Source organism: Notolepis coatsorum, assembly GCF_963971535.1.
Source record: "Notolepis coatsorum genome assembly, chromosome: 19".
NCBI lineage: Eukaryota > Metazoa > Chordata > Actinopteri > Aulopiformes > Paralepididae > Notolepis > Notolepis coatsorum.
Genome location: NC_140183.1, coordinates 9,130,764 through 9,153,878, shown reverse-complemented (window position 1 = coordinate 9,153,878; position 23,115 = coordinate 9,130,764). Strand labels below are relative to the sequence as shown.

General features: G+C 40.0%; 1 protein-coding gene across 1 annotated transcript in view; it reads right to left on the bottom strand.

Moving 5' to 3' along the window:
- LOC311245922 (rRNA methyltransferase 2, mitochondrial-like) overlaps window positions 1-20,303 on the bottom strand; it is a gene marked incomplete at both ends in the record, with an annotated part of 67,858 nt that extends 47,555 nt beyond the window's left edge. Inside the window, one exon of the mRNA XM_084335946.1 lies at window positions 20,224-20,303. Within this exon, the coding sequence (XP_084192072.1) occupies window positions 20,224-20,303 (80 nt within the window). The remainder of the gene's footprint in view (window positions 1-20,223) is intronic.
- Between the last annotated feature and the right edge of the window lie 2,812 nt (window positions 20,304-23,115).

Sequence of the window (23,115 nt, the reverse complement as noted above, 5' to 3'; positions counted from 1 at the left end):
TGTAGTTATTTGAAGTTTGGATATTTTTTTTTCCAACTGAGATTACATTTTTAGAGACTAAAGTACAGAAAAAAAGTACCGTTGGGTACCGGTATCGATTCACAGGTACCGGTTACCGTATCGGTTCAAATGTGAACCCATCCCTACTGACAACTGTTTTTAGTTCACTCATTGTTCAGGGAAACACATTGTTAATGACATTGACAGATTGTGAATTTTGTGATCGACTCAAATTATAATTTATTTGGAAAAATAAATATAGTCACTTTATTTGAAGAGTCAAAACTGTTCTCTTGGCTTTTTTTTGTTCATAGTAGTAACGCTCATGTCATGCTAAATCTGGTTAGGTCAAAACTACAGGAATATACATAAAAAAAAATTATAATACAATAAATATATATATATCGGTTATCGGTATCGGTATCGACCTTGAGGAGCAGAAAGTTATCGGTATCGATATCGGGGTCAAAATCTATATCGTGCACCCCTAGTTTAAGTAAGGGATAATGTATAGCTACGAGGTCATTGTCGCAAAATAATTGACCGACACGGAGTTTAAAATACCGAGCCGCCTCGGCGAGGTGTTTTAAACGTCAGTGAAGGTCAATTATTTTGCGATGATGACCGAGTATAGCTATACATTATCCCGCTTATTACATGGCTAACTTACTAACAATATACCTAATTCATTTTACAAAATCGACAAGACGAGATCAAATGCAGACGCAGTTGTTCTGTGGCTCTGTCAGCCCAAATAAAGTGATTATTATTATCGCCGGCAGCCCGGCAGGTGTGTCTAATTGCACTGAAACAGTGTGTGTCAGTGGGGCTTGATTACTCCAGCTGCAAAAAACAATAATCACCGGTGGTTATCGAAAAATAATTCACCGCTGTCGGGGGCTATTGACCAATCACAATCAAGCATTTCGGCTAATGTTAAAACGCCATGTAATAAATCCAAATAATCCTCTGCCATTCTGTCATCTGTTCTCTAGTATTCAGTCTCGTGCAGTTAAATCCTCTCTGGAAGTGAAACTGAAACTTACCAAGCCTATAAGTTGTTAAAGGGGCACTAGGCAATTAATTTACTCTGGATGCCTGAACACAGAATGACACCAGTATCACTGACTACCACGGCAAGCCTATAGAAGATTATTCTATTTAATAATAATAATTATGATAATTATCATAAATATAATATAATAATATAATATAAAATATAATATAATAATTATAATAATTATAAATATTTTTTTTCTGTTGTACTGAACTCGTACCGAACTGTGACCCCAATACCGAGGTACGTACCGAACCGTGGCTTCTGTGTACCGTTACACCCCTAATGGATAGTCACCACAGATAATTCAACAATTGGATAACAGATTTCTACCACTACTGAACAAGCCCCGGATCACCATCAGATCCTCCTCACCTCCACACCGCTCAGTAAGGATTGGAGCGCTTTCTAAACATCAGGCCACAGCAACAGCAAGCAAGCTGGCACTAACGTTACTAGGTCAACAACGTGTGTGTGTGTCTGTGTGCCCGTCTGTCAGTTCTTCAAGCCAGTGGCCATCAGGCTCCACAACCAGGGGCACAGACTGCTGCCAGCAGCTGGAGAACTAATGGCTACAGAACTTGAGAACTATTAGGAATGTCTGACTCTTAACCACTAAACCCTGCATGGACTTATATTATGACCGATACTTAGGTACAGACCATCATCTGCACCTTTGTGTATACCGTTTACTTTTGTCATATTTTATATTGCCTATATTTATTGTAACTTATATTATGACCAATAGGGTTACAGATAGGGATGTCCGATATTATCGGCCGACCGATATTATCGGCCGATATCGGCAGTAAAATGTGATATCGGAAAATATCGGTATCGGTAAAAAAATTTTTTTTTTTTTTTTTTTAACCTTTATTTACCCAGGCAAGCAAGTAAAAACCAATTCTTATTTTATTTATTGTCAAAAGTATGCATTTTGGTTTAATTCAACAACAAGAGATATGTAATGTTAATTTTTACTTTTTTAATTATCATATTTTGCACAGATAATGCTTACATTTAGAAAGCCTTTTGAATGCATCCAGTGAAATTATTAGTTACCTGAAATTATTCCGTTTTTTGGGGGGGAAACCCTGCATATATCGTATCGGTTGATATCGGTATCGGTATCGAAATTAAGAGTTGGACAATATCGGAATATCGGTATCGGTAAAAAAGCCAATATCGAGCATCCCTAGTTACAGACCATCATCTGCACCTCTGTGTATACGGTTTATTTTATATTTAGATTCAATTAGTTTATTGCCTATATATAGTGCTCTCCTATTACCCTGAGCATTATCTGTACCCCCCCCCCCCCTGTTACTATGACAACTGAATCTCCCCAAGGGGATCACTAAAGGAATATCCTGTCCAGTCCAGAGGATAGAATGTTTTCCCCTCTGCATGAGCGAGATCCGTTTGCTGCTATCCCAACCTCATCCTAGAAGCATTAGCATAGCATAGTAGCATAGCCTCTCAAGTATAGCCTATATATAGCTCCACGGATAGAGACTGAGAACTGTCTGTAGTTCCAGTTTCAAGTTTCTTTATTAGTTGTCATCCAGAAGTACAGAATACTTTTATATAAAATGCTTCTTTCTGTTTTGCTCCAGAGATTGTGCTAGATAAAAATAGATAAGTATAAAATAAGTATAGTAAGTATAAAATAGAAGTCAAGTACATAGACAAAAGTGTTCAATATATACATAAATACAATGTACAATGCAGAGTAGAAAAGTAACTGAGTTACAATACAATATATACTATATATATAAAGTGAGTGTGTGCGTGTGTGTGCTGTGAGTGCATTTGATGGTTGTTACTAGGGATGTCCGATATTACCGGCCGATATTGGCATTAAAATGTTTTTTTAAATCGATTTAAATTTTTTTTTTAAATGTTTTACATTTCTATAACCTTTATTTACCCAGGCAAGCAAGTAAGAACAAATTCTGATTTTATTTATTGTCAAAAGTATGCATAATGTTGTGTTAATTCCACAACAAGAGATATGTAATGTTAATCACCTGAAATTATTCCGTTTTTTGGGGGGGAAACCCTGCATATATCGGTATCGGTTGATATCGGTATCGGAAATTAAGAGTTAGACAATATCGGTATCGGTAAAAAAGCCAATATCGAGCATCCCTAGTTGTTACATAGTGTTATTGTCATTTAGCATTCTGTTGGCCTGAGGATAGAAGCTTCTTCTTAGTCTCTCTGTGCTTGCCATGAGACTCCGGTATCGCTTGCCTGACCGCAGCAGTTCAAAGAGGCAGTTGTTTGAGTGGCTGGAGTCTTTGATTATTCTCTTAGCCTTAGCCACGCACCGCTTGTTGTAAATGTCTTGGAGAGTGGGAAGCCCCCCTCCAATTGTGCGTTCGGCTGAACGGGCCACTCTCTGTAGTCTGCTACGGTCTTGTGCTGTGCTGTTCCCAAACCAGGAGGTGATATTGCCAGTCAGGATGCTCTCTATTGTGCATGAGTAGGGGTGGGACGATACATCGATCCAGATCGATACATCGATGTAATTATCAACAATCGAATCGGATCGATGCGATGTAATAAGATCGATTCATATCGATACTCTTATTTTGAAAATCCTGTGGCGAGTCTCATATCCGCCCAAGAACAACAGCAGTAGCTCCGTGTGTGTAGATGTTACAGCATAGCATTCTCCCTTTCTGTGTGTGTGTGTGTGTGTGCGCGCGTCTTTGGAAAGACCAGATGAGGTCAGAGGAGTTTGATGTTTAAATGTTATTTAAACATAAACAATATAATACATAATAAATGTAGGCCTATACATGATCATGCAACATCAACAAATTGTTGTAGGAACGGTTTGGGAGAGGGAGGTTGTGAGTTTTGAGTTCCAAAAAATTTAGCTTAAAGTTTAAAGCTCAATATATAAAAACGTGGCACTTTACAGTGAACAGGAGGTCTATTTGTATTAAAAACAATAGATTGATTTTCCTTTAAATGTCTGGAAGAGCTCAAAAATACAAATGTCAAATGATATTTTCATTGCCTTTTTTTTGTTGATCTAAATGTTACTGATTGTGTTAAATCATATCGATCGCAGGCACCTGAATCTAATCGTATCGTATTGTATCGTGAGAGACTTTGTGATATCGGCAAATATCGTATCGTTGTCCAAAGAATCGATATCGTATCGTATCATGATGAAACTGGTGATTCCCACCCCTATGCATGAGTAGACGTTCTTAAGGATCTTCTGACTGACTTGGAACTTCCTTAGGCGCCTGAGGAAGTAGAGGCGTTGCCGTGCCTTCTTTACAACACTGTCAATGTGTGTGGTCCATGTCAAGTCCTCGGATATGTGGACTCCGAGGTACTTGAAACTGTTCACTCTCTCAACCAGTGCCCGTCGATGCTGAGGGGGCTGTAGTCCCTGACCCCGACCTCCTGAAGTCCACAATCATCTCTTTTGTTTTGCTGACGTTCAGGGAGAGGCAGTTCTCCTAACACCACTGCGACAGATTGATTACCTCTTCCAGGTAGGCCCTCTCATTGTTGGCAGAGATCAGGCCCACCACTACTGTGTCGTCAGCAAATTTGATGATTGTGTTGTTGTTCCACTGTGCCACACAGTCGTGTGCAGGGTACAAAATAGTTACACACCCAGCGCCACTGGCTTGTAGATTTATTCTTTGGCGATTAGAATTTAAGGTCTGCCCGCCACCTGGCGGCTAACAAAATACACTGCATCTACCGCTTCTCCTCCGCTCCAATCCACACCCTCCAGGCCGCTCACAGTGGTTTAACACTGATGTAATATACATGTAGTACAATGCCAAAGCAACAGATGGCGATGTACAAACATGAAGGCCATTTTCAACCAATGAGAAGGGTGAACCTGTGATATCCTGTTCAGGCTTTGTCACTCACATCCTGTTTTGACGCCATTGTTGTTGTCGTTAGCTTACATGCTAACGTTAATGGCAGCGACCATAGCATTGTGGCTAGGCTAGCTATCATCGCTTAATAGAGCTAGTGAATGGATAAACAACGTTATTTAACATTGCAGAATGGGTACAATTACAATGCGGCTCAATACAAACAATTGTTAAGGGGCCCAGGGGGTGTAGACTGTTGTAGTTTGAGCTCATTTACACCATGCTCCAAAAAAATATATATATATCTGCCGAGCGATGTGACGCGGGGAGCGCTCGATTCAAGGTGAGCGAGCAGAGAGCGACTTGGGGGCGGGGTCAACATGAGCGATTAGCGGAGCAATTCGTTTCCTTATATCGCTTCCTCCAGGGTTCCAACTTGTGTTGACAAAATGCAACCCTGTTCAGCTACGGGGAATCAGCGCTCTCTCTCTAGACTAGAAAGGTGCACTCAGTAGAGCACAGATGTCCGCCAGGGCGGCAGCCACACATAATAATAATAATAGATTGGATTTGTAATGCACTTTTTGTTCACTGGGATCCCAAAGTGCTACACTACATGGTTAAAACAGTTAAAAAAATAGAAATAAAATGTGTGTCCCGACCCCACTTCTATGTTTCAATAAATTATTTGCATTTAAAACTATTAACACTGACTCATTCCGTCAGTCCACTCAAAATTATGCTAATATTCCTTATGTTGTTTATGATATTAATTGAAAATAGCATATGAGAGTATTATATGTAATAATAACACATGGCGATATACTAAAAAGCTATTTATAATTTTTGGCTAGTAAAAAATCTGCCCGGCTGGTACTTTTAAAAATCTACCAGCCAAATGGCTGGTAAGTCAAAAAGTTAAGTTTGTTCCCTGGTCGTGTGTGTACAGCGAGTAGAGGAGGGGACTCAGAACACAGCCCTGGGGGGCCCCTATGTTGAGCGTGATGGATGAGGAGGTGCAGTTGCCTGCTCTCACCACCTGGGGTCTACCCGTCAGGAAGTCCAAGACCCACTGGCAGAGGTCATAGTTCAAGCCCAGGTCCCTGAGCTTGGCTATGAGTTTGGAGGGGACTATGGTATTGAATGCTGAGCTGTAGTCGATGAACAGCATTCTCACATAGTTTCCCTGCCTCTTGTCCAGGTGTGATGCTGCTGTGTGCAGCACATGGGATATGGCATCCTCCGTGGACCTGTTGGGGCGATATGCAAATTGCAGGGGGTCCAGGTTGACGGAACTTAAGTAATTAGTTATTTGAATTCCTGAAAAAATTCTGTGATGCGTGTTTGTTTGTCATTAGGTCGCTTTCACACCAGAGCTGTTTGGTCCGGACTATCGGACCAGAATTCGATAGTCCGCTTTTTTGGGTTTGTGTGAATGCGCAGTCGAACTCTAGTGCGGACCAAACACGCGAACTCTGGTCCGCCAAAAAACATAGGTCTCGGTTCGCTTCATCGGACCAAACGCGGACCAAATATAGGAAGTCACCTGATAAACTGTGCATCTTGGGTAGAAGGAAGAAAAAAACACTGCGGCTTATTATTATTATTACCGCGGCACGCGGCATTCACTGCAAAACAAGCACACTGTAGCCTAAACATGTCTCCTGATAAACTGTGCATCTTGGGTAGAAGGAAGAAAAAAACAAAGCGGCTTATTATTATTATTACCGCGGCACACGGCATTCACTGCAAAACAAGCACACTGTACACATATGGGCAGAAGACCAAATAAAACAGCTGCTTGTGGGCACTCACAAAAACAACGGTGTACAATTTTGTTGTTTAGCGAGAGGATGGCAGTAATGGGTTATAATCGAACGATGGATCAATGCCACGTCTCTGCTACTATCACGCTTCTTGCGCTGTTTGTGTTTGCACGGATTTCACTACCTGAAGGGGAGGGATTTCCACTCTCCATTGTGTCCAATAGACGAGCGCCCTTTTCGACCGCGTGACATTGTTCAGAAAGTTTAGTGCGCTTGACAAATTGCAATGTGAAAGCAGACGAACCAAATGAAAAATGCAACAATGTTGCAACTTCACCACCAGAACCGCACCAAGTCCACCAAAACTATATGTGAAAGCACCCTTATATGTGCCCTGGGTTTTGTATTGAGTTTTCAAAAATATGTTTCTGAAAACCAATAAGAAATCATTGTATAGGTCTAACTGAGCTGAAAACATTGATAGGTCACATGGCATGAAGCTCTGTGGCCCATTATATGAATGTTGAATATGCGTTGCATATTGATCAAGTCAGTTTTTTATTACTATTTCAATGTTTTGGGGAGATTTATGTTTTTGTAACATGGCTGTATTAAAAGAAAGTGTTTGAGTAAAATTACCAGTCAACATGTAAACGGTAACCATGGCCACAGTGTTAATTTTGGCAGCTATTTTCATTTTAGTTTTAGTCTTAGTCATGTGTCAAGTGCTCCTTTTTCATTTATCATATTTAGTCATCTTCATTTATTTTTTGTTTAGTCAGTTTTAGTCAACTAAATGTCTGGGCATTTTAGTCTTAGTCAGTGTTAGTCTCGATTTTGTTTTCGCTAATGAAAAAAAGGCATTTTTATATTGTAAATAATGCAATTCTATTCATTAAGTATAGTCTAGCCAAAACCCTATCAGCTGATTCACAATAAGTTCAGTAAAAGGCTAGAAGCCCAATAGTAACCAAACATTTCTTGAAATGGTCAATAGATTCAGAAATAGTCAGACATGGAATGGAACATATTCTGAATTAAATTGTTTATTTTTTTTTAACCAACAAAGCAACATTAGGATAGTGTAAATACACAGTACACACTGATTGCAATTCTCACTGGGACCTACTCTACAAATTTCACACACACATTCCCTTTTGTCCGTCGAGTACAACCGTAGATCGCTGACGTCACTTTAAACCTAAAATCAGAGCATTCGGCTAACACAACATTAGCTTAGCAAACCTGCCACCGCACTTCTATGTGCATAAAGTGTGGTAACAAAATAGCACAGCCCCTAAGACTGGGAGCGTTCTAACTCTACTGAGCATGTACCCAACATGTACCCAACCCTGGAGAGTCTGGACTGGTCAGATGAACTCAATGGTACACTGGTTGAAGAAACATGGCTTGGTTTCAAAACCAAATTTCCAACAATACTAAACGACATGGCCCCCCTAAGAACCACCAGGGTAAAAAATCACGCTGAGCCATGGATGCACTCCGAAATACTGGCCGCTATGAAAACCAGAGACAAAAAATGCTCTGAGTTTCGTAAAAGTCAGTCAAAGCTTACAAAAAGCACGAGCAGTGAACTCCAAGCCCACGTGACTGAACTCAAACTGGAAAGAAACAGACTAAGAAACTACGTAAACTCCATGATTAAAACTGCAAAAAAGAATTTCATCAATGACAAAACTGAGGAAAAACAAAAACAAAAAAATCAATCAATTATATGAAAAATAAAGTCATTACAATGTTTTAGTGCACTTCAAGCGCTAAAGGGATTCATTAACAACTTATACTAGTAGTAGCTGAGTCCATCTCACTCTGTGTTAGTACTCGTCTGTGTCTTTTCTTTTCATACCAACATTACCTTTTTAAGTGAACGCGGTCTTGTCCTTGTATCCATGTGTAATGTTGATAGTAGTGGGTGTACACAGACGAAGGAGTATCTACGGGGGAAAGCAAGCCTGTGTGATATACACCATCCTCTCAGCCTCCGTCGTCTTAAATGCTATGTTCTTTTGGTAGAACTGTTCGGCTGCCGCAGGAGTGTTGAGAGAGTAGCAGATTCCGTTCATGGTTATTGGTATAAGCTGTAGTCACGAGAGACCTGGGATGCGGTTTTTAGCCTCACGTATGTAGCTTGGCTTTTAGTGGGCCATAAACGCTGCAGAGCTTAACCCGGAAACGGAAATGCTGAAATAATAACGTGAATTATTCTAAAAGTTATTATTTTGTCTCATCTTGTTTTAGTCAACATAAATTAAGAGAGAATTCGTCATGGTTTTTGTAAACTACATTTTTGTGTCCTCAGTTGTGGTCAACGATATTTAATTAATTATTTAGTCACGTTAGTGTCACATGATCAACATTAACGTGACGTCACGTCGTTGTCGTCGGGGGGAAAAGCTTAGGTGAACGAACATCTTTAGTCAAAGTTTTCGTTGACAAAATTAACACTGTATGGCCAAAACATTTGCATCATCCGAGTATACCTTTTTAAACGGTATCATAATTGTTGTATTTTTTATGTATTGTCATCACATTTACATTTGTAGCCAAGGAGTAGGAGAACACATTCAGTTGCATTATTATCCATGGGATATTGGTAATAATGGTCATATTGCCTTTTAAATTAAGATTATGTACCAGGCGAGGGTAAAAATATGATGTTTTCCTTCATTGTATCTCAATTTACTCTGGAATGGTAATTGATTGATTGATTGAAAACTTTATTAACAGATTGCAGAATGGGTAAAGTACAATACGGCTCAATACATACAATTGTTAAGGGGATGCAGACCAGGGCCCTATTCCCCGTACCTGGTTCAACTAAGTCGATCAAGAGTCCCATTATCCAGATTCAATTAACCCGATGTTTGAATCCGGGATTTTCCTGTTCCTCGAACGCTGATTCAGTCTCGTTCATTCGAACCAGACTTGAGACTCAGGATAATTGCGCGCGGCCGCTTCAGTTGAAAAGACAGCAGGTGTCGATAGCAGAAATCCTGATTTCCTAACGGCATTGATTGATTGATTGATTTAAAACTTTATTAACAGATTGCAGAATGGGTACAATGCAGTACGGCTCAATAGCCTCACCGACAAGTTAAATGCATAATCTATAGACTAATTTTAAATCCCTCATTACCCCAATCAATCAGATTATATTTCTTTAAACGTGCCTGCTGGCAGTAGGTTTATGGATTGAATAATCAAATGAGATCTTGCTAGCGAAAATAATTAGTTCAACTCTTTCAGAATTAGGATACGGCTCTCTTATCCATTGATGGATGTATGGTGGATGTTTTATTTGTTTGGCACCATGGTGTGATGTAGGGGTGGACGGTATGGTCTAAAATTTATATCACGGTATAATTTGAAGCATAGACGGTAACGGTATATATCACGGTATCAGTGTTTCCGTTAGAATACATTTTTTTGCCTGATAGGCAGGCTATATAAAGAATGACATCCTCAAGGCATGTAGATTTATAATATTTTTACTTAAAACTAGGCTACATTTGCGTATAAAGTCATTATATTCCAAATAAAATAAGTCCCGAGTCGAGACTCCGTGCTGCTCCCATTGCAAACAGCGGGGCTGGATGCTGGATTTTGCTAGAAGCATATGTAGCTGCAGAGCCGCAGAGCCAGGGGCGCTTTCAGGTCTGGTCACAGGCCGCTCAACAGCGCCCCCCCACCCACCGGCTGAATTGCCAATGGCTGAATTGGAGTATTGCACTGTGCAATTCCTCGTAATTCATAATCCACAAAGACCACAATCCACGCATAGACACTTAATTTTATGCTTGAATGAAACACAATCCGGGCGCTCCGTTAAGCAAATCTACAGCGGAGAATATATGAAACTAATCAGAGCCAAACGGCCGATAGGTTTCATTCATTAAAAATATCCCAGCGGGATTCACATTTGCAATGCGCCGTTATTAAAATAACCACATGCAGCGTGTATCGCGACTCCGAGCGCCGTATATGACGTGCATTATTTTATTTAGGACAAAGTAAATCTATAGGCTGAATATGATTTATTATCAGCATTTAGTTCTATTATTATACATTTCAAACGCCCCCTCTAGGAAAACGAAGCACAAAAACATAATTCAGAATGGTATAATGGGATCTAGACTGTGAGAAATATTTCAGGAAGCGAGCTGGCATTTCTTTGCGAGGGCGTGGCCATGCAGGTTATCCAGCTAACTGAACTTAACCCTGCTCCGGACCAGGTTCAAACTTTCTGATCTGTTACCATGGTGATTTAGATTTAGAAAATCCGACTTCGGGGAACAGAAAGGTCTGGCTTAAGTCAAGCTATGCTGGAAATTATCCAGCTAACTCAGTTAGCCAGGTACGGGGAACGGGGCCCAGAGAAAGACTTTCGTCTTGTTTACATCAAGGTCCCCCATTTTCAATTCATCATAACATACACACACGACATACAGATAGACAGTACTGCTACATCTATACATTTATGACATACCAGATTTGCAAATACAGTACTGTTTGTGATACAAAAAGTGTCCAGAAAAGAGTGTATAAACATTTGACGTAGAAACTGTCTGTATGTCGTGTATGTCATATATGTTATGATTAATTGAAAATGGGGGACCCCGATGCAAACAAGACGAAAGTCCCTCTCTGGTCTGCATCCCCCCAATAATTGTATGTACTGAGCTGCACTGCACCCATTCTGCAATCCGTTAACAAAGTTTTCAATCAATCAATCAAACCCTCCCTCCACATTTGTCCCTGCGCGCTTCTTGGTCTCAAGTCAACCACGTCCTCAGAGAGGGTTCAAAGAAGCAGGCAGTTGGCCAGTAATAGATGTGGTTTACTTACACTGGATCATATGTCCTACCTTGTTACCTATCAAAGGAGACCAGAAACATGCATATAGGCCTTATGGTTCAGGAGCCATCATGATTCATTTGGGGCATGTAATTTCAGACAGGAGGCCTTAACAATATGCTTGGTAGTGTTATAAGAGATGTGATAGGCTAGCACACATTTGGAGGCAACTGCTGCATTGCTATCACATCTTTTCTAGCAGTAGGGGTGTATACCTTCTATCACATCTTTTCTAGCAGTAGGGGTGTCGGGTGTATACCTTCTATCACATCTTTTCTAGCAGTAGGGGTGAAAACTCTTGTTTAGAATCACAGAACTAGGCGAGTTCATGTCAATGGAATATCTTGCCATTGAACTAAAAACAGAATCAACTATTATTGTCACAATATACCGCCCGCCTAGACACTCACCAATATTTATACAGGAGCTCTCTGAACTGATCTCACTATGTGTTACCGGATATGATAAGGTGATCCTAAATGGAGACCTGAACATCCATTTTAATAAGAAAACAGACTCCAAAACTATGGAACTAAAAAATCTACTGGATAGCTTTGACCTAATACAGCATATAACAAATGCAACTCACCGGCTTGGGAATACACTAGACTTAGTTATAACAACAACTGGGCTAAACATAACAAATATCTCAATAACTGAATTACCTCTCTCCGACCATCACTGTATATTTTTTGATACTCAAATAACCCTTACTAAAACAAAAAAAGAAATCATAGTTAAAAAGAGGCTCCTAAACGACAAAGCTGAATCAAAGTTCATTGATCTTATCAGACTACATGAACCACACAATCATGACAGCTCTCTAAATGAAATGGTAGAAAATCTCAATGATGCAATGTCATCTATATTAAATTCTGTCGCCCCATTAAAAACGAAAAAGAAGAAAACTAGAGCCTCGCCCTGGTTAAACTATAATACGGTCAACAAAGAAAAAAGGAAATGTCGTGCAGCGGAGCGAAAATGGAGAAAAACAAAAACCACCATATGCTGTGATATATACAAAGATGCTTTAACTGCTTATAATAAAACCATCCGCTTAGCAAGGAAAGATTACTTCTCTAAAATCATTACAGAAAATGCTGGAAACTCCAGAATCCTCTTTTCCACTATTAATGTACTACTCAACACTGCCCCTACACCTCCTCAGTCATCAACGGTTAAGTGTGAAGAACTTGCACTATTCTTTAACAACAAAATAACCTTGATCAGGGCCAGCATTACTCATGATGGAAATAAAGTTGATTGCGGCAAACCGTGCAATGTAACCATGAGAAGTTTCACATGCATCACATTAGATGTACTCTGCAAAACTGTCTCAGAATGTAACTCCTCCACCTCAGACATTGACCCTATACCTACAGCTTTCTTCAAACGGGTATTTAATAGTGTTTCAAGCCCTGTGCTAGATATCATAAACACTTCCCTTAGGACTGGTATTTTCCCGGATGCCTTTAAAACAGCAGTTGTAAAGCCATTACTAAAAAAACCTAACTTGGATAGTAATGAAATGGCAAATTATCGTCCAATATCCAACCTACCATTCATTAGTAAAGTACTTGAAAAGATAGTTTCAGTTCAAATAAATTCCTTTCTTGAAGAAAACAACATCTTAGAAGAATTTCAGTCAGGATTCAGAAAATATCATAGCACTGAAACTGCCCTCACCAAAATAATCAGTGACCTCAGACTAAACTCTGACGAGAATAAGATCTCCATCCTTATCCTGTTGGATCTCAGTGCAGCATTTGATACAATCGATCATGATATTCTAATCGATCGTCTTGAAAACCATGTCGGTTTCTCAGACCATGTGCTGGGCTGGTTTAAAACATACATCAGAGGGAGGAAATTCTATGTTAAACTAGGAGATCACATGTCTGATATATACGACAACAACTATGGAGTTGCACAAGGGAGTTGCTTAGGTCCTTTACTCTTCTCCCTTTACATGTTACCGCTGGGTGATATCATCAGAGAACATAATGTAGATTTCCATAGCTATGCGGATGATACACAACTGTACATATCTGCTGAACCAAATGATACAGCGATTAGCTCCATTACAGACTGCTTACTGTCAATAAATAAATGGATGAGTAAGAACTTCCTGAAACTAAACGAGAACAAAACTGAAATTCTAATTATCGGCTCCAAAACTAAAAAAGAAACATTAATAAAGAACCTGGGGGGACTAACCCCTTGGATCAAATCTGAGGTCACTAGTCTTGGGGTTATCATAGATTCAGAACTGAACTTCAATTCTCATATTAGCAAAGTGACGAAAACATCGTTCTTCCATCTCAGAAATATAGCAAAAGTACGACCATTTATTAATCAGAACGATGCTGAGAAGCTAATTCATGCATTCATATCTAGCCGGTTAGACTACTGTAATGCACTTTTCACAGGTCTCCCTAAGAAAACCACAGAGAGGCTTCAGCTAATCCAAAACTCTGCAGCCCGACTGCTAACTAGAACCAAAAGGAGAGAGCACATTAGTCCAGTCCTAGCCGCTTTACACTGGCTTCCCGTAACATTTAGAATTGACTTTAAGGTCCTTCTCCTTACATACAAAGCTCTAAATGGACAGGGACCTAGCTACATCGCCAACACTCTAATAAATTACACACCAGCAAGAACACTGCGATCATCAGCTGCTGGACTACTAGAGGCTCCCAGAAGCAGTCAAAAGAGGATCGGTAATGCAGCCTTTATCAACTATGCCCCAAAACTATGGAACAAACTACCCCAAAACATCAGGGAAGCCAACTCGCTAGACATCTTTAAAAGACAGCTTAAAACCTATCTCTTTGCTCAGGCATTTCACTGATAGTTATCTGCTACCACCTAGTGGCAAGAGGAAACATCAGGGATATCCTGACACAACTTGTATTTATTCTTACCCTGCCTACTCTTTTACACTGCCTATCAAACTTCTTACTGATGACTATTTTTAAACTGAATCATTTTAAACTATTCTTATTTATTGCTAGATCCAAATGTGAAACACTGCGGGTTGTGACGCACACACACACAGTCACACACACACAGTCACACACACACACACACAATCACACACAAACACACACACACACCGACATACACACATACACACACACACAGACACACACACCGACATACACACACACACACACACACACAGTCACACACAGACACACACACACCGAGTTGTAGTAGCGTTGTAGTTGTAGATCTAGGTTAACTGTGTCCTGGTAGAGTAGTAGTAGATCTAGGTTAACTGTGTCCTGGAGTGGTAGTTGTAGAGTAGATCTAGGTTAACTGTGTCCTGGAGTAGAGTAGTAGTAGTTGTAGCGTTGTAGTTGTAGATCTAGGTTAACTGTGTCCTGGTAGTTGTAGAGTAGTAGTAGATCTAGGTTAACTGTGTCCTGGTAGATCTAGGTTAACTGTGTCCTGGGGTAGAGTAGTAGTAGAGTAGTAGTAGTTGTAGCGTTGTAGTTGTAGATCTAGGTTAACTGTGTCCTGGTAGTTGTAGAGTAGTAGTAGCTGTAGTAGTAGTAGATCTAGGTTAACTGTGTCCTGGAGTGGTAGTTGTAGAGTAGAGTAGATCTAGGTTAACTGTGTCCTGGAGTGGTAGTTGTAGAGTAGTAGTAGCTGAAGTACAACCACACACACACACACACAACACAATAAACACACATACACACTAAACAACGATGCATACAGGATTATTTATGACTATTTTTAAACTGAATCATTTTATTCTTATTATTTGCTAGATCCAAATGTGAAACACTGTGATTATTTGTTCATGAACTACAGGAGTATTACTGAATAGAGAGCCTATTAAGATGCTAGATCCTAATGTGAAACACTGTGATTTGCCATATCTTGCTATGCTCGCTCATGCCTGTATTTTTTATGTCCGTTCTATTTTATAATTTTTTGACTATTTTTAAACTGAATCATTTTAAACTATTTTTACTATTTGTGTTACTGAAAACTGTAAGCGGAGAGCCTATTGGGATGCTAGATCCTAATGTGAAACACTGTGATTCTACCCGTCTATCTTTTTATGCTCGCTTATGCCTGTATTTTTTACTGTTGTGAAGCACTTTGAACTGCAACCTCTGTATGAAAAGTGCTATACAAATAAAGTTATTAATACCTTCCCAAAAATCACTATGGAAGTTAGTCCCCCAATATGTTGCCCGTGGTCCAAATGTGGGGCCCTGGCTCACGGCCTAAGAAGCATTTGAGCAGCATAGCATCTCAAGTAAAGTGACACAGTGGCTGAAACGCTCAACAGTGGAGATGTTCGGTCATTATTAGTAACAAGCTGAATAAACGCACATTTCTCTCTATACATAGAGTCGCACCAGTTTCTGACCTAACGCCACATCTTCTCACAAACTCAGTAGTAGCATTAGCATAGCAGCTTAGCTTGTTAGCTGCTCCAGCTAACCTACCTCTGGTCAAGGCCCAGTCTGGATGGAAAAGTGGCAGAAACGCCCAACAGATCAGTTGTGCGGTCAGGAGATGAATACAAGCTGATTTTATTGTAACAAAACGGAGAGGTCGACATGAACCGAATGTACCTTTGTTTACCTGAACGACGAGACTCCAGAAACTACGTGTGTTTAGGTCTTCTTCTTCTTCTTCTTCTTCTTTGGAGTTAATGGCGGGTCGCAGCCACAGAAAGGCGCATACCGCCACCTACTGTACAACCCAGCAACTGGAGCAGATAAGGCAATAACCCGGCAAAGAAAAGAAAACAATAAAGAAAAACAACAAACCCAGAACAAACCAAACTAAATACCCAACCCTAACATCACCGCCCTATACAAACCTAATACAAATAAACAAACCAATTGAAAAAGCACAATAGGACAATTGATTGATTGATTGAAAACTGTATTAACAGATTGCAGAATGGGTACAATAGGCCTACAGTACAGCTCAATACACACAATTGTTAAGGGGATGCAGACCCAGAAAGACTTTCGTCTTGTTTACATCAGGGTCCCCCATTTTCAATTCATCAGGAAATAACAATAACACTACCTCATGCATACTGCACCTTATGTGAATACTGTATATTTCAGTTAGTTAGTTAATTATATTGATTTGTTATATTGTTTACCTAATTATCCTAATTATCCAACCTAATAAACCACTACCAAATCCAGCCTAATAAACCACTACCAAATCCAACCTAATAAACCACTACCAAATCCAAACTAATAAACCACTACCAAATTCAGCCTAATAAACCATACCAGATCGCACTAGAACTTGAAGCATCAGTGAAAAATGATTAGGCCCTGGAATTATGAGGCTGCGACTCTCACATATGAATTCAGTCAATATAGGTCCTGTTCTGTCCCTGTCCCCCTGCAATGCAGTATAGTGGCAATAAAGTCAACAGTGGCAGTATTAACTCCTTAACACTTTCAGTGCCACTCACGAGATTTCTCTGGTTTTTTTATAGGTGGTTGCATGCCACTCACGAGATTTCTCGGAATTATTATTATTATTATTTTTTGCGATCTGAAAAATTATTGCATCACCCGAGCCTACCCGAGTATAGCCGAGGGGCGCCGGCGATCACTGTGGAAAAAAGCGCCCCCTGTTGTCTCCCAGATGACATAAGTGATTTTGGAATGGACTCAATGAAAATGAATGGGGAAAAAAATCCGGTACTCCACATTTTTCAGTTCACTGATCCAGCCGGGGTTACTAGAGTTCATTCTGGAGCCTCAGATCCCCGCGGATCATGGAGTTCTACTGTATCGCGTTGGATCCATACGATTTTTTCGAATGGTGATCAGGAATTGGAATATACCAGTTGGATACCATCTGATGTCAGGTAAGGACTCTATGTTATCAGTGGTAGGATAATCAGAGTAAGTTTGATGAAGTTATAAGCTGTTTTGTGAAATGTCTTCTTTCGGTTTCACTGTAAAAGTCAGTGAGGAAATCAACGGAGCGATTATCAGTGCGCGGCCGTAATGTGCGTGCGTGCACGTATAATATTGATCATCTAGCGTTTATTTGAAAACGATTCATAAAAAGGCCAACGAATATCAACGTTGTGGAATATTCCACTAAAAGACGATTTTCATAGAATGCTCCAGAATGAGCTGTTTTTTATATCAAAACAGGGGCTTTTCTAACTGCTCTGAAACGGCAACGACGCGATAAAAAAACAATCTGCCTTCACAGCACTGACTGGAAAATAGTCTTTGATAATGCGATGGGCAGATTAGACACATAGCCATAATTTAAAACATAGATTAGGCGATATTAACGTTAACATTGGCGCCGATGGTGGCATTCAAGCGGTAAAACGGAAAACCAGGCGTGGCGCTGAAAGTGTTAATGGCAAGCCTGCAATGTTATCAAAAATATTTTGATAGTCGCCACCTTGATCATGAGTGAGGCTTTTAACTATGAATTCCTCATAATCAGTGACCTTGTGTAAAACACATTGAGATATAACAGGGAGATGCCATCGTATGTCAGCTTCTTTTAAAAATAGATTGACTGTTGCCTCTCAGGAGCAGGACGGTGCAGCAAGACAAGGAAAGGATCACTGAAGTTTGAGTTACATAGATGAGAGATTAATGAACTGGTTAAAGTTACATAGATGAGACTAATGAACTGGTTAGAGTTACATAGATGAGAGATTAATGAACTGGTTAGAGTTACATAGATGAGAGATTAATGAACTGGTTAGAGTTACATAGATGAGAGATTAATGAACTGGTTAGAGTTACATAGATGGAGAGACTAATTAATGAACTGATTCGAGTTACATAGATGAGAGATTAATGAACCGGTTAGAGTTACATATATGAGAGATTAATGAACTGGTTAGAGTAACATAGATGAGAGATTAATGAACTGGTTAGAGTTACATAGATGAGAGATTAATGAACTGGTTAGAGTTACATAGGTGAGATTAATGAACTGGTTAGAGTTACATACATGAGACTAATGAACTGGTTAGAGTTACATAGATGAGATATTAATGAACTGGTTAGAGTTACATAGATTAATGAACTGGTTAGTTGGGGTGTAAAAAGTACCCAGAAATTATACTTAGTATGGGTACCGTCTCAAAATCGGACTCAAGTAAAAGTCAAAGTATCTGGCTAAAAACACACATGAGTAAAAGTAAAAAAGTCCTACTTTTAAATGTACTTAAGTACTAAAAAAGTTAAACCAGGGGTCTCAAACTCATTCCATCGTGGGCCAAGTTTTCATTTTAACTATACATTGCACCAGGTGAGTTAGTTGAAGAGGTGAGCCAATTAGTGAAATCATCAGCTGGTGTTTAGGCAAGGCTGGAATGAAACCAAGCATACACTCTGCCCACAATGGAATGTGTTCTGCGATAGACAATGCTGAAATTAAAGAACAGAGGACACTTTTTTTGCATTACAATTATTTAATGCACTTCTCCATTAAAGGTAAACTAACATGGACGGCATTCACATCACAGCATGAATAATATCACAATATTAAAAACAGAATGGTGTATCCTGAATAATATCACAATATTAACCACATCATACTGGATTATCCTGAATAATATCACAATATTAAAGGCAGAATACTGGAGTACCCTGAATAATATCACACAATATTAAAGACAGAATACTGGAGTACCCTGAATAATATCACAATATTAAAGACAGAATACTGGAGTACCCTGAATAATATCACAATATTATTACATGGCGTTTTAACATTCGCCAAAATGCTTGATTGTGATTGGTCAATAGCGCTCCGTTACCCCTAGCAGCGGTCAATTATTTCTTGATAATTGACCGCTGCTATGGGTAACGCGCAATAATGACCGCTGTTAGGGGCAAGAGAGCGCTATTGACCAATCATAATCAAGCATTTTGATCGCAGTCACGAAAGCTATAACCTCGTTCCCAGCTTTATCTCGCACAGCTGCACTACATCAGGTGCAATCACGTCCACACCTGCCGGCGATGACAGAGGAGCCACAGAACAACTGCGTCTGCATTTGATCTCGTCTGCGCCTCTGTGTTCCAGAACGCAGTGTCGGTCAATTATTTTGCGACAATGACCTCATAGCTATACATTATCCCTTACTTAACCACAGCATAATGCGGATCTGAGTTTGAATCAAAGATCCCTGCTTTCTAGTGTTGCACAAGGACCAATCAGCATTATGGTATGGGCGGGTTCATTTTCCATTGATGGGGATTTGATTGGCTGTTTACCTGTGGTTGCAGGATTAATAGCGTTAACGTTAGTTCGGCCAGATAAACAATTAAAATATACTAATTAAAATGGTTGGACCTGTGAGATTTGTACTTTGTACTTTGTAGGTCTGCATTTAAAATGTAAGGAGTAAAAAGTATGTTTTTTTCTCTGAAATATAATGGAGTAAAAGTACAAAGTATACAAACCTAATAATACTCGAGTAAAGTACAAATCCCCCAAAACAGTATAATAACGAAGTACAATTACTCAAGTACTTTACACCCCAGACTAATTAATGAACTGGTTAGAGTTACATCAGAATCAGTAAATAAGAGGTTGAATAAAATTATATGGGATATAAACTAAATTAAATATAGCACAATAGAATATAGTACAATTATAAGTAAAAAAACGCACATACCTCTCGCTGACATTGTCGTCCCCCTCCGTCTCGTATGGCAGGCCTTGTGCGTTAGGACATGCAGAGGCATAGTGGTCCATTTTGCCACACTCCCAACAACCAGAATAAGATGGCCCTGCTGAATCCCCTCGCTGACCTCCTCTCTGAGCACCTCTACAGGGTCCAGCTCTTCCCCCCTGAGACCCACCCCTCAATCTATTTCCCCTGGATCCTTCCTGATGTAGCTTGTATGGTACACTGGTACTGTGCACGACCGGATATGAATGGTATTCTTCATACCCGTCCTGGTGAGGAGATGTTGCGGCTTGTGCCATCGTTTTTTCCTTATCTCCTTTACCTGTCCCTTGCTTCTAATATATACCAATCGCCACTCCCAGCTCCCTGGGGCCCGGGAGTGGGTTGAGGAAGGGTCAGGTACTCCGAGTCCTTCAAGAGACCTATTTGAGACTCGGAGCCTATATTCACGAAAACAAGTGTATTCCACTTCTAACTCAACCTGTCCCTTCACTACGCTTTAGCAGGTCTCTAGCGTCTCTAGCTCAGCCCCACCGGCCTTACATTCTACACACATTTCCTTAGACATTTCTGTCTATAAATGGTGAACTATGCTAGAGCAAGAGTGACGAGAGAGAGAGAGAGAGAGAGAGAGAGAGAGAGAGATATTAGAGGGAGAGAGAGGAGACAGAGGGAGATAGAGAGAGAGATATGGGGTATTAGAGAGAGAGAGAGGAGACAGAGGGAGATAGATAGAGAGAGAGAGAGAGAGAGAGAGAGAGAGAGAGAGAGAGAGAGAGAGAGAGAGAGAGAGAGAGAGAGAGACAGACAGACAGACAGACAGACAGACAGACAGACAGACAGACAGACAGACAGACAGACAGACAGACAGACAGACAGACAGACAGACAGACAGACAGACAGACAGACAGACAGACAGAGTGAGAGAGTGAGAGAGATGGGGTGTTAGAGGGAGAGGGAAAGGAGAGAGGTAATAACCAATACAATTATAATAATAATTACACCCGAAAATGTAGGTATTATATATTATTACATATATCAAATTGGGGTAGAGAGAAGGGAAGAGAGAGAGAGAGAGAGAGATTTGGGGTTGGGTGTGTGTGCGTGTAACTGTCTTGACCTTGACTGGGCTCTCTGTAAGCGATAAGCGTGTGTGTGTGTGTAAGCGTCAGTGATTATGTACAGGCTTGCATGTGAGACTACACACTATATTCAGGTGTGTGTGTTGGTTTACCCAATCTCAGATTGTTTGTGTGTAACTGATGCATGGAAAGACAGAAAGATGGGAGAAGAAGAGCAGAGAAATGGCTTTTCTTTTTTATATAGTCAACTTTACGTGAATTACACAATTACAAATATATGGGAAGGAATATATTTAGACACAAGAATATATTTAGAACAAATTACGCGTATTCTGTGCATTAAGGAAGTGATTCCACACGGAGATGGTCAATCTCAACTGTCCAGTCCGCGTGACCTGATCAATCCAATCTACTGCTGAGGCCTGGCGTGTTGACAATCAGTGTTTGGATTTTGAGGGTCGGCTGCGTATGCGCAGATTATCCCAATCAACAGGCAAACCCAACAGAGATTTTAACTTCTCCCGATGCACACAATCACAGTGTTTGATTATACAGACATGTTGATACTGTACGTTGCCTTCGGACCCCAGACCCTCCAGGCTATCCAGCCCCTTCCCGACCACCAGCCCTGCACCCGGCACACTCCACACAACTCAAACAGGTCACACAGTTAGGTCAAAACGCTAATCATATGAGCAACTGAACGGGTCATATAGACACTGAATGGCGAAATGGACGACGGCAAATACAAGGCATATAATTAAAACATGGGAAGAACTGCCTGGTATTTTGTTGAAAGACGTATTAAAGTTTTACAGAGTACATTAAAAGTTAGCTCTGCGGGGAATGTATGCATGTATCCGCATTTCACTGTATGCCCTGGTATGTACTGTACTGTATGTGACGAATAAACCTCTTGAATCTTGAATCTACTCTTTTTGAGAAAAGGTTTTCCAGGAGTTTTTCTTGACAATCCAAGACAGCACTCGCTCACAAACGGTCATATAATTTACCAGTAGGCCTAGTATTGACACATTTAACCTACATTGTATTCCTCCTTTTTTAATTATGCAGGGTTCCTGATGAAGTGTCTCGTGTTCATTGCAGGAGACTGCTACACCCGTCACAAAATGTATGTTTTGTAGTCATTACATCAGGATTTTACAGCACTTTAAATAAGAGGAGAATAAGCATGTGCTTGTCAAATACCATGTTGGGCCAAAACAAAGGGAACGTGGCCCAACATTGGGTGGTAGTACTGCTATAATCCTACCAACAGTTGAGTTTCAATCAGTGGCATCTTTATAAGGCCGAATTAGATTAATTAAATTACTGTCAAATACTTACAATCCCCATTTTGACATAATAATAATTATGTCACCACTTTAAGCTCAGTCAGTCAGCAGCACGCATCATCTAAACTCTCCCTAGTTTCACATTGCTAGCTGCTTACTCATTATAACAAGAAAATAAGATATAAGAATAATTTAATAGGAGAAAATAGCAGCTACTTTATAGTAATTAGAAAAAAAAATTACTTCAACATTTACACAGTCTATTCATTATATCCCCCTTGTTGACATGTCAAACCAATAAAAGCTGGTGACAGCGTCTTTACGTATGTGGGTGGTCCCCCTGCCCAACCCTTTCCCATCATCCTAGCTACCAACAGTTTCCCTTGATGTCCCACTTATCCCACATGAGTCCTATATTGGAGTGATTATGTGTCCAGCGTGTATTTTTTTTTATTGTTTATTTTAGTACTGCTATAATCCTACCAACAGTTGAGTTTCAA